General features: G+C 38.6%; 1 protein-coding gene across 2 annotated transcripts; it reads right to left on the bottom strand.

Annotated features, from left to right (window-relative positions):
• Positions 1 to 3446: 3446 nt before the first annotated feature.
• On the bottom strand, positions 3447 to 12046 carry MISO1 (mitochondrial inner membrane subdomain organizer 1). Of its 2 annotated transcripts, XM_019626510.1 has the most exons (5): positions 11912 to 12046; positions 9951 to 10010; positions 7185 to 7332; positions 6396 to 6556; positions 3447 to 4197 (listed from the first exon to the last, which is right to left on the bottom strand). In XM_019626510.1, the coding sequence occupies exons 2-5, from the start codon at positions 9993 to 9995 to the stop codon at positions 3814 to 3816; spliced, it is 738 nt and encodes a 245-aa protein (XP_019482055.1). In that variant the 5' UTR covers positions 9996 to 10010; positions 11912 to 12046; the 3' UTR covers positions 3447 to 3813. The 2 variants fall into 2 exon arrangements, with proteins under 2 accessions (XP_019482055.1, XP_019482046.1); XM_019626501.1 differs by lacking the exon at positions 11912 to 12046 and having other exon boundaries at positions 9951 to 11411.
• Between the last annotated feature and the right edge of the window lie 26 nt (positions 12047 to 12072).

Genomic DNA, 12072 nt, shown 5'->3' with positions numbered 1-12072 from the left:
CGGCCTCAGGTGCAGTTAATTCTCGTAATGCAGATTTTGCAAGTGTAACCAGGTTTGTGCAAAGTACTGACTAGGCTCTTGAACACAGTCAGAGATACCAGAGCGCAGGAATAACACGAGAACGCACACCTGTTGGGATCGATGGGCCCATTATTTCTTAAAGTCAAATTTTTAAAAGATGTTATTTCAGGCAACAGATTCCCCAGACTTTTCCAGTGGTGGGAAAGGTAAGCTAATCTAGGTTTCACAACCGAGAGACATTGAGGTCTTGGAGTATGGAGTTGGACAGTTAGAGCTTGTGGGGAGCAACCATCCCTCCCCTCTCCCGTTCACATGGGGGAGGAGGAAGGCTTGACGTGAGCACTTCACTCTCCCCTTTCTACAAGACTGAGGGTACCATATATCCTGTTTTCGCTAAGGTGGGAAATATTATCTTTCTTCTGACATTTGGACCTGCTAGCACCTCATCTTCCTGAGACAAGGAGAAAGAAACATGACAAAAAGAAGTGAGAGATGGGCCGGCCGAGTGGCACGTTGGTTAAGAGTTGGCTTGGGACGCCAGATCTGAGCAGCAGGGCCCCGGTTCAGATCCCACATGAGGGTCAGTGATGCTGCGCCCTCTACAGCTAAGATGGTGAACAACAGCTCAACCTGGAGCTGGGCTGCTGTGAGTCACTGGCAACGGCGTAGGCTGCAGCCCCTGCTGCAGTGAGCTGCCATAAGCTACCATGAGTGACTGGCAGTTGGCGTGAGCGGCCGTCCAGTGGCCAGCAAGCGACTGCCTCACCTGGGAAGAGCACAATAATACCAACATGGGCCAATGAAGCGACGTCCTCCACAACTAGACTGAAGAACAAAAGGACAGCAACTTGTCTGTTCCCCTCCCCCAATTCCCAATAAAATCTTTAAAAAAGAAAAAAGAAGTGAGAGAGAGGAAGTGCCTGGTGGATAACTTATATGCCCATCACTTAGTTAAAAAATATGTGAATTTCCTGTAAGTTGAACTAACACCATGGAAAGTAAAACTGAGGCAGATTTGATAATACATCCCTCCTAATACACACACCCATGAGTGGAGTGGGTAAGTCCAGTTTCCTTCCACAAGCAAACTCTTATGTCCTCGCCATCGCAGATGGCGGGGATCGAGAAGTAAAAGGCTGTGGACTATACTGCCTTGGGAGTTAAGCAAGTGGAGACCGACAGAGGTAAGAATTTCCCAAGACAGGGGGCTATGGTAGGGAGCCCCTAGAGAGCACTCATGGGACAATAACTGTGACCAAATGTGTCAGAGAAGAGCCAGCATGTGGACACCTGTCTCATGGTTGGAACCACCAGAAACATCAATACAACAGAAAGCAAAATGTAAGGAAACTTTGGTTGTCTATTTTCTCTTTCTGGGTGTTGCCAGATCACGCTTTTAGCTGCCACATCATAATGGTGCTAGGTCATATGTATGGGCATAGTTTCCACTCTTCTCCCAAGTTTTATTCACCATTAATTATGATAAAGCTGGTGTTGCTGTCAACATTTCATACATAAAAAGTATGGTTGGAAGATGGAAAAAAAAAACCCAAAAAAGGAAATGTGGAACTGAAAGAAAATAGATGGAAAAGGGCCATAAAAATCCAATCCTTTAGAGAAACAGTAAGAACTAAATTCATTTGATAGAAAAATATATATATATATATATATATATATATATATATATTTTTTAGACTTCCATTGGGGAATTGGGGGATGGGAACAGCGCTGGGGAACCAGGGGAAGGGGAACAGACAAGCTGCTGTCCCCCCCGTTCTTCAGTCTAGTTGTGGAGGACGTTGCTTCACTGGCCCAAGTTGGCACAATCATTGCGCTCTTCCCAGGTGAGCTGTTGTTCAGCATCTTAGCTGTAGAGGGCAGTGTCACTGGCCCTCATATGTGGGATCCGAACCGGGGCCCTCTGGCGTCCCAATCTTAACCAACATGCCACTCAGTCGGCCCTTGATAGAAATATATTTTAAAAGGGGTCTAGATATCCAAATACCAAAAGAAATGGAGGCCAAGGGGAAAAGGTGGTCAGGACCTGTTGTTTTGAAGAGAGGAGACCAAGAAGTAGTAAATCCTCTATTTGAGAAAGGCAGAGAACCTGGGCTTTGGTCAGAAATTCAGCCTAAAAGAGACTTTTCCACTTTTCAGTGGCCCTGTTAGAAACATCACTAATGACAAAGATCTAGCCCCTCTGCAATTGTCTAGTTCACCTGGCCCTTGGGCCATCAAACAGGCTGGTCTACGATAGACCAGAGACAAAAGCCAGAAAAGGGCGGTTGTTGGCCCAGAAGAAAGCTGCTGGCCGATGGGATTCTAACTAACCTTCAAGTAGGTGTTAATACTGCCAGTGGGGAACAAGAATATTCAGCAGATGGTGACTGCATGTGACAGGTGTCCCAGCACTCTTGCTCATCTCGTCCATAAAATTAGAGTTCCCGACTACAACGACAAGGGAAAAGTCAGACGGGGTCATCTAGTCCTTAGGAATACCTGCACCGGCCTCACCTTCCCACAGCTTAACTGGAAAGACAGTGGCACATGGGCTGAGCTGACAGAGGTCATGAGAACTAACTACAGGGCTAACTGATGAGCTCTGACATCACTGGGAGGCAAACTGGAAAAGAAAACGGCTCAAGGGCTAAACTAGTTTAAATATACTCTGTTAACTTCTCTATAAATGAACATAAAAACATCGCCTTAAAACAAAACAAAAAGCTATTGAGGCATTGGACCCAAGGAATGAAAATTAGGATGTCACATCCTATCCACCCCCAAAGGTGGTGAAATAAAATCATACACAAACATTGTTTTTGGAGAATTTGGGACCTCACTAGAAATTAATGTTGGAAATCCACTTTGTTATGTTTTAACCAGGGGTCAGACAGTGGCAGTAAACGTCTCATTCTGTATTACTGATTAGGAGTTAGCCATTTGGACCAGATGACACCTCTGACTCTGTCAGTATCACGAGTCATTCAGAAAAACTTCTGTAGGCATTGTGGATGTGAGGAGATTATTGCTGGTGTTGTAAGAAGCTTTGTACTGTTGGGATAATTTTAGCAGCAAGTGTGTGTTTACATCGAATCTTCAAACCAACTCAAACTGGCTTTAAAAATAAACAAATTTACTATTTCACATAATGAGAAATTGGGAGGCAAGGCCTTTCAAGGACTGGCTACTTTTGGGGTTCAACAAGGCCATTAAGGTGCCCTATTCTTTCTGTCCTCCTGCTGCCATCCTCAGCAGATTGTCTTTGGTCCTCGGGATTATCTCCCTCCTCTAACAACAGGTAGAAATTAGCCCTTGTTTATTACTAGGAATGGTTTAAGTGAACTTCTCCTGTAGCACTGTCCCCAATTCACAAGCAGTTAGTAAGCAACCAGGAGAAAAGAATAGCCTCAGACATGAGGTATAAACAGTTCCTTTATTATAAATAATCAAAGTTGATAAAACTGGAAAAATAAACATGGCTACTCAAAGTAACCAAAATAACACAATAGCCAATAGTTAAACTCACTCTTCAAATGTTAGCACTACATGTATAGATCCTTCAAACCTGCTGACTTTTTATTGTTTTTTCCCTAAAAATATATTACATTAATCACAATTTGTTTAAATTATTCTATTACACTTGTAACAATTATCTTTTAAATATTTAAATACCATTAGAATACGACTTTGATCATTTCAGGAAATTTCCATTTCAACTCAATGAAAAATATCCATATATTTACATGTTTTACTCTTTTCAGAGTTGGTCACCTCCAGACCTCTTGGAATATTTCACCCTTTTCTACGAAAGTGTATGCGACTCATGAGTTCTTTGAACTTCAGTATTAAGTAGTGGTCTTTCCATGCTTCATAAGTACTTCTAAATTTGTCATAACTTTTTTTCAGGTTGAGATCTGATCCAGTTTTTTTAAAATAACTGTCTTTTTTCCACATTTCTCTCCAAGAGTCTTTGAATTTTTCCAAATAACTTTCTTTTTCAGATTCTTCCTTCCATATTCCTTCTCCTTTTTTTAAGGCTGTTAATTCAGCTTTAAGTAAGTTTCTGTGAATTTTCCAATAGATTTTAGAATCATAATTTAACCCTTTAACAAGAACAGTTTTGCCAAGGCCTCTTCTCAAAATTTCTTCATTCAGACTCACACTAAAATATCTACCCTTGAATAAAAAAAAACACAAACCAATTATTTAAGAAAATTGCTAGTATACCCATAACATCCATTTACTTTAAAATCAGTCATTCATCAACTTTAGTCCTCCAGGGAAAAGAAAAAATATAAAGCAAAAGGGTCCCCAAGAGCTTAAAATAGCTAATGCTAAATCCAAGAATCTCAATACTGGAAGAGATCCTTGCTCAGTCAATTGCCTCTTTTATAACAAACACAGAGTTCTCCACTAGCTGATAAGTCTCCTAACCCAAAGAGGCAAAGAAGCGGTAAAGTATACATAAAGGGTTTTTTGGGTTGTTTGTTGTTGTTTGGAGGGGGAATGGAGCACACATGATAGCAAAACGACAGGAGGCCACAGCAAAAGAAATGAAAAAGTAGACAAATGCAAAATGAACTGAATCATCACTGAACTGTTAAATTAGTTGAGAATTCTAGTGTCTAGGAAGGCACTGGCATGTAAATGAATTTTTAGAAGCCTTTCCACAAAATAATTAACATAAAAATAGGCCTGTCCTTGAACCTTCATCCTTCAGGAAATTTCATTCATAGGATACCTCACTTCCTAATGAAACCCACTAATTTACAGTATAAAGGAGATCCGGCTTAGCTATTTCTACAGTCCTTGTGGGGTTTTAACCTAACAAGATTAATTTTAACCAAGTATTAGTAATTTCATAGCTTCATTAGACAAGTAATTTACAGTTAAATATTAATTTTAACCAAGTATTAGTAAATTCATAGCTTCATTAGACAAATCATTTATAGTTAAATTCTAAAAATGTGAAGACTCCAGGTTTACAGTAGGAGATATTTTCTAGGACTATCTAAAGAAACAAAGTAAACTTTTGCTATTTTAAATGCAGTTAACTTTTGGTATATGATGCTAAGGCGTTAATACAGTTTTAAAGGTTTATCATATTCTTCTCAATCTTTTAAATTTTAAGAGCTCATTTCCTTACACCAAAATCAGAAAAATTAAAATTCAACCTCACACATTAGTAAAGTTCAAGAAGTAAATTACCATGATATACATGTATACTTTGGTCACCTCATAGGAAGCAATAGAAGGTAAAATATATAAAGTGAAATGAGGGCTCAGGAGCCAGGAAGAGCTGAGCTGGGTGTGCAATACAGGCTCTTCCACTCGGTCACCCTGAGTTCCACCTGTGAACGGGAATAAAAACAGTGATTCCACAAGGTGGTTTTGAAGATAGATAAAATATGCCCCTCAACTGGAAAGAGAAGATAATATGATTGTAAGGCCTTTGGCATCTTTTAATTTTGTATTATCAACTTACTTTTAAATATAAGATGCTTCAAGCATTCAGTGTCGGATAATTCTTATTTTGAAAGAATTGAATATGATCTGAACATACAACGATTTATAGATTTCATGAGGTTTTCTATTAATAAATCAAAAAACTTTTAAGAATTAAAATATTACTATTCTAATCACATTAATTAGAATAAATTAAGTAAAGTAAAAAAAGTAAGGTACTTTTTTCTTCAGATTATTCTTGTTATATAATAAGGGACTTTAAAAAATAAGAACTGCTCTTAACCCTGTCATAATAACATTTCGACTAATTTTTTATGTTCTTTTTTCAGTAATCACCCACCAAAAATGTTGAGTAGGGTATACCCGAGGTCTCAGGACGGTGACACGGCAACACCAGTAACACAGATGAAGCTCTGGGCATCCCAGTTACACAGTGGTTTTGGGCAATCATAGAGGTAAGAAAACTCTGAGGCAATGTTTTCAGATGACTGACTACTGATCAGTGTTCAAAGACTGAGCTATATTAACCTTCAGAAAATACCCTTGCTCTTGTAGTTTCCAGTTGACAAGCATCACTCAACAAGTTGTTTCTGATAAGTATGATATCATATACTCATGCCTAAATAAATGTATAAAGATTCTCCTTAAATTAGCAATGTCCAGAGTCTTTAATAATTTTGTTTCCTTTTGATTAATTTCTATTTTTCTACCATAAACATATATAAAATTTTATAACAAAATTTATATATATAAAACACCTGGTTCTCTATACATAATCACTGTAAGGAGCAGTTTAAAAAGACAAAAAATATTCAGTCCCATTATATACTGAAGGTTCTAATGAAAGACATGTTTATGTATAAATAAGAAGAATAAACTTTTGCTCATTATTTCTTCACACTACTTACCTTATTCACTAAAAGATAGCAAAAGAGTGTTGAATTCTCCTTTCCGAGAAGTTGGAACCATAAAAGTTGGGAAGGTTTTAGTTCATTTTGTAACCACATCTTCCCAGTTTCGGTGAGTTCTACTCCAGCCAGCTTCACCAGCAAAACACCACAAGGCTCTTCTAAAAAGGTTAGGTGGAAAAGTTTAGCTTTAACACCATGTTGCAAAAGCAAATTCCAAAAACCAACAGATTATATTATGTTCATTTATAAATACCCAGACTCTCTAAGTGTAGGTCCATCTATTTCTATATTCAAGTTTTCTTTTAAAACAAGTATATAACAGATGGAATAATATCAAAATTCCATTTCAGTAACCTCCACAACAGGATATGGGGTTTAAATAATTTACCTTTTTTTTAACCTTTCAGATTTATTTCTACAAATTTACACACACACACACACACACACACACACACACACACACAAAGCTATAGATAGATATTTTAGTAATATGAGCTCTTACTACCAATAACACTGTATAAACTGCTTGTCCACTTAACATAACAGGTGCTCAGTATTTGTGGAATGAATGCTTGAATGGCTGAATGAGATAATGAGTGGGTGAAAAAAAAAAAAGGAGGTAAGGAAGAAAAGAAATCTGAAGCTAAATTAAACAGTTCCTTGTACATAAGGCCAAGAGTTTGGAGTTATTAAAATTAAAAAGACATTTTATTTGCTATTTTAAAAATAACGTCTAATAAAGGGACACTAAAATAGTTAATCTTATTATTCTTGCACCTTACTTACTTCTCCATGAAGATATAATAGGTAGAGTAATTGGAATATGTTCAATTTCCAAACCATTCTCGGTTATTCGGCGTAATCGTCCACGTAATTTAACATTCCTTCTTATAAACTCTACTGGAATATCTGAAGAACTTGTAAATTTTGATGTCTGATTTACAAGGAGAAAAATACATTTCATTATTATTTTCACTTTAAATTAAGTATGTTCAAGTATTTAAACATTTAACAAAACATAAACCATTGAAAGATTATTTGGGTTTTAATTTTATGTTAATATTTTAATATGATTTAATTAAAAGTGTTTCTAGGACTGTTATTTAGAAATCTTTGTTACTATTATACTATTTCAAGCTACTATATAGAGAACTAAAGAAACTCCTAACTTCTAAAAAGTTTACAACCTCAAAATATGATGCAATTCATCAAAAAGCAGTGAGTACTTGGCACCACACAAGTCTGGTGAAACAGTCACTATCCTGTTCTATAGATGTACAATCTATTCATGCAGGTACTGTTTGGCGAACCTAAACAAAGCTGAGTCAAATTAAATTAGAACTCTTAATCAACAAGATTTTTTTTCTTATTTTTTATCTCATAGGAGCAAAAGCTCCCCCCCCCGCCCCTAAAAGGCCAATATTAGGAATTTAATTAAATACCTAATACCTAATGCCCTGAAGTTAGTCAACATTTTATACCTATGTCTTCCATATTAAGAGTACTATAGGGATGAGCTTCACTCATTATCAAGGCTAGGTAAGAGCTTCACATATGCAGAAGGATAAATTAGCACCCATCTTCCTAAGACAGTAAAGTTGAACTAAACATCACACAAAAAACATTCCAAAGAAGAAAAATACTGTAGCAGACAAATCCAAAACGTGGAACATTCAATGGGATAAATGACTTGGTTGCTCTAACAAATCAATGGCTTGGGGGAAAATGTAGGGGAAAGGGGTGGATTGTTATAAAACGAATGAGACAAGAATATAATAAACAAATATATCTGGACCATTTGAATCCTGCTGAATAGATTAGCAATTTAAAAAAGACATCATTAGGACCGGCTGAGTGGCTCAGTCAGTTAAGAGCTCGCTCAAGAGTTTGAGCTCTGAGCATCAGTGGTTAGATTCCCAGCCCGAGCTGAGCAGCCACTGAGCTGCCAACAGACAGGTAGGATGGCTCAGCTTAAAAAAAAAAAAAGACATCATTGAGGCAATCAAGGAAATTTTAATATGGAGTGGGATTAGATGATAATAAGGGATTATTACTTATTTTTTATAATGTGATAGGACAAACTGACATTATAAGCCTCTTGATACAATACTATAAGAAGTATACACCACAACCTTGTTTATGCTAAATCTAATGAGGAAACATACAAATCCAAATTGTGGGACATTCTATAAGACAACTGGCTTGGACTCTTCAAAAATGGCATCATGAGAGACAAAAATTTTAAATACAGGTAAGGTGGGGTAATATTCTAGATTAAAGAAGACTAAAGAAACATGACAGCTAAATACAATGCATGATCCTTGTGGAATTTTTGACTGGGAAAAAAAACAGTTCATATTCAGATTTATGTTCTCAAAATAGCTTTTTGAGTACGTAATTCTGAATATGAACTGTATTTTAGATAATATTACTGCAAAAAATGTTAAATTTATTTGATGGGATATTAATGTGGTTATGTAGGAAAATATTCTTGTTCTTAGGGAGTACATTATGATTTATGTGGCAAGTTTCATGTTTGCTACTTGCTTTCAAATCGTTTCACAGAAGGAGAAAGAGAAAGTACAACTGTGGCAAAAAATAAACAACTGGTGCATAGAGATACAATGAGGTGTTACAAAATTTTTCTGAATTTTTAAGAAACGTAGAGGGAAAAGGATTCTGGATCTATATTGTCAGCATTCATTCAAGAATGTGAAATATGTGAAATGTAAATAAAAGAGAGGAGAAATCCTAAATCAAACGATGAAGAGTTCAAGTGAGTCACCTGACAAAAGTTGTTTATGGAAAGTATGTGGGAAAACCAGAGAAATATGGGCTAATGTCCACAGAGATGGCTCCCAGTGTGGTTTTGTGCCCTAAGTGGCACTGATGAATTAGTGTCAATGGGAGGGAGTGCTCTAGAAATAAGTCAGAGTCTGACCTGGATCCTCTCCAGTTTAATCTGATCACCACTGACTTGAATGAGATGAAACATCACCATGGCCTGAAGCTTGGAAGGGTATGAATACTAAAAGTCAGTTAGTATTTAAAAAGATCTTGGCAGGGGCCAGCTGAGTGGCGCGTTGGTTAAGAGCTGGATTGGGATGCCAGAGGGCCCCAGTTCGGATCCCACATATGAGGGCCAGTGACACTGCCCTCTACAGCTAAGATGCTGAACAACAGCTCAACCTGGAGCTGGGCTGCCATGAGTCGCTGGCGACGGCGTAGGCTGCAGCCCCTGTGGCAGTGGGTTGCCATGGGCTACTGTGTGTAGCCAGCAGCCAGCGTGAGCGGCCAACAGCCACAGTGAGCGGCCGTCCAGAAGCCGGTGACTGATCTGCCTCGCCCGGGAAGAGCGCAATGATGGTGTCAACTTGAGCCAGTGAAGCAACATCCTCCACAACTAGACTGAAGAACAAAATGACAGCAACTTGTCTGTTCCCCTTTCCCCGATTCCCCAATAAAAAAATCTTTTAAATAAATAAATAAAATAAATAGGAAAAATTAACTGTCTACTGCTTATCATATTGCGTTGTTTACTTTTAAACTTACCAGTCGAACACTTCTTATAAGCAAGGTTATTCCAGCTATGGCCATTACGGTGCTGATGCTCTTAAGAAAGAGATTTAATGATTAATTCTCACTAATTATTATTCATAATAGTGAAAGTACTAATTAGAAGGGGAAAAAAGAAGACTAGCCTTCCTATATCCAACTGTCCCAATAAGGCACATTCTTCAACTAAATATACCCACTTCTTACAAAAAACTTTAACTGCCCACCTACCCATTAATCTTCCCTCTTTTTCTCCCAATCTGGCATGCACAGTAATTATCCACATAGTAATTTATTGTTTTCTACTTATTACATTACTTTAACCATGAGTTTCTTGGATGCATGAATCAGTCTAATACTTTTTATATAATGCCCACAGTAAACTCACATAACCCTGAGTCTACATTGGGAATTTAATTATTTGGTAGAAAACTTGATCACCTAAACCTTAAAATATAGTACCTTGGGAAATATATGTGGGTAAACAGTTGGGAAAAACTTGGCAATGTTTTTATAGTGCTTCATTTAAACTGCAATAGACCTAAAAGAGTTTAATTAAAAAACCCTGCAACTCCCTCACCCAGAGTGATAATCTGACATGCTTTCCTTTAATAAATACAACTACATATATAAGAAATGAAGTTGAAAACATACACAAGGGTACATTTTGTGATGGGTTACTTGGCATAATATATCCATGTGCTAACTTAAACATGATTTCCTCTCCCAATCCTGCTGAAGTCATTTTTCAATTTGAAATACCCACGCATCTCTTGTGCGCACGTGGAAGAACGTAGGCCTTGTCAATGAATACGTATGTATCTACCATTTATGCATGCTGTAAATATTTATCTAGCACTGACCACGTGGTAGGCACCACTTTAAGGGCTGGAGGCGCACTAGGGAGTGAAAACAACGTCCTGGCGTTGTGTTGCTTGGATGGAGAGTATGGGCAAGGCTGATGATCCTACTCAACTTCCCAGCAGAATTCAACAAAGTTAATCATTCTGAAAGAATTATCTCCACTTGGCTTCTAGGACACCTGGTTTCCCTCCTCCTCCCTTACTGTTCCTTCTTCATCTTTGCTGACATCCTCCTTTTCACTCCCCAAATTCTAGATGTTAGAGAGTCCCCCAGGTCTCGGCTCGAAAGTAGGACTTCTTCAGTAGCTTTTCTGTCATCCAAGCTTTAAAATCTACTTAAGGTTTACGCAGCTCACTCCCACAGGTGTATGCCCAGTTCTGATGCCCCATCAACACGAGACTTCTATATTCAGTTGCCAGAACATCTGTAGCTACGTGTAGAAGTCTAATGACCATCTTCGAGTTCACACATCTCCATTTAGAAGTCTAATAGGCATGTTCAAGTTCACACGTCCAAAAAGGTCTCTAGATCAGCGGTTCTCAATCTGTGGGTGGTGACCCCTTTGGGGGTCAAATGACCCTTTCACCGGGGTCGCCTAAGACCATCGGAAAACACATATTCTCGATGGTCTTAGGAACCGAGACACCGCTCCTCTATCCGTCTCCATGCTTCAAGACAAACTTTCATTTATTTGTAATTAGAAATAAATATTTCACAATATATAATTACATATTGTTTTTGTGATGAATCACTGTGCCTTAACTATGTTCAATTTGTAACACTGAAAATACATCCTGCATATCAGATATTTACATGATGATTCATAACAGTAGCAAAATTACAGTTATAGAGTAGCCACGAAAATAATTTTATGGTTGGGGGTCACCACAACATGAGGAACTGTATTAAGGGGTCGTGGCATTAGGAAGGTTGAGAACCGCTGCTCTAGATTTTCCCAGCACATCCTTTACTCCAACTCCTCCGCCATCCGCCCATCCCGCAGCCCCCTTGATTCCTCTTTCTTTGTACCCCACACCCTAACCGTCCACACCACCACCGGGGGTTTGAGCCACAGTCCTCTCTTTCCCGGTCACCTAAGATGTTCCTCCCTTGATTGAACTCCAGTGGCCTCTTCACAGGGCCCACGTGCCGGCCCTCCCCAGCTGTCTGACGGGTCCGCCCGGGCTGCTTCTCGCTCCCAGGAGCCCAGGGCCCGGCACAGGCCGCCCCGCCGGCTGCGCGCCCCTCCCCGCCT

Source organism: Hipposideros armiger, unplaced genomic scaffold (genome assembly GCF_001890085.2).
Source record: "Hipposideros armiger isolate ML-2016 unplaced genomic scaffold, ASM189008v1 scaffold_16, whole genome shotgun sequence".
Taxonomy (NCBI): Eukaryota; Metazoa; Chordata; class Mammalia; order Chiroptera; family Hipposideridae; genus Hipposideros; species Hipposideros armiger.
This window is presented reverse-complemented; position numbering and strand designations above follow the sequence as displayed.

Coding starts and splice junctions, on each gene's coding strand:
- MISO1 (XM_019626510.1), bottom strand. CDS start 9,995: ATGGCCATAGCTGGAATAACCTTGCTTATAAGAAGTGTTCGACTG. Junction 7,333..9,950: donor TTATAAGAAGTGTTCGACTG/GTAAGTTTAAAA, acceptor CTTGTAAATCAG/ACATCAAAATTTACAAGTTC. Junction 4,198..6,395: donor GCTATCTTTTAGTGAATAAG/GTAAGTAGTGTG, acceptor TTTTTATTCAAG/GGTAGATATTTTAGTGTGAG.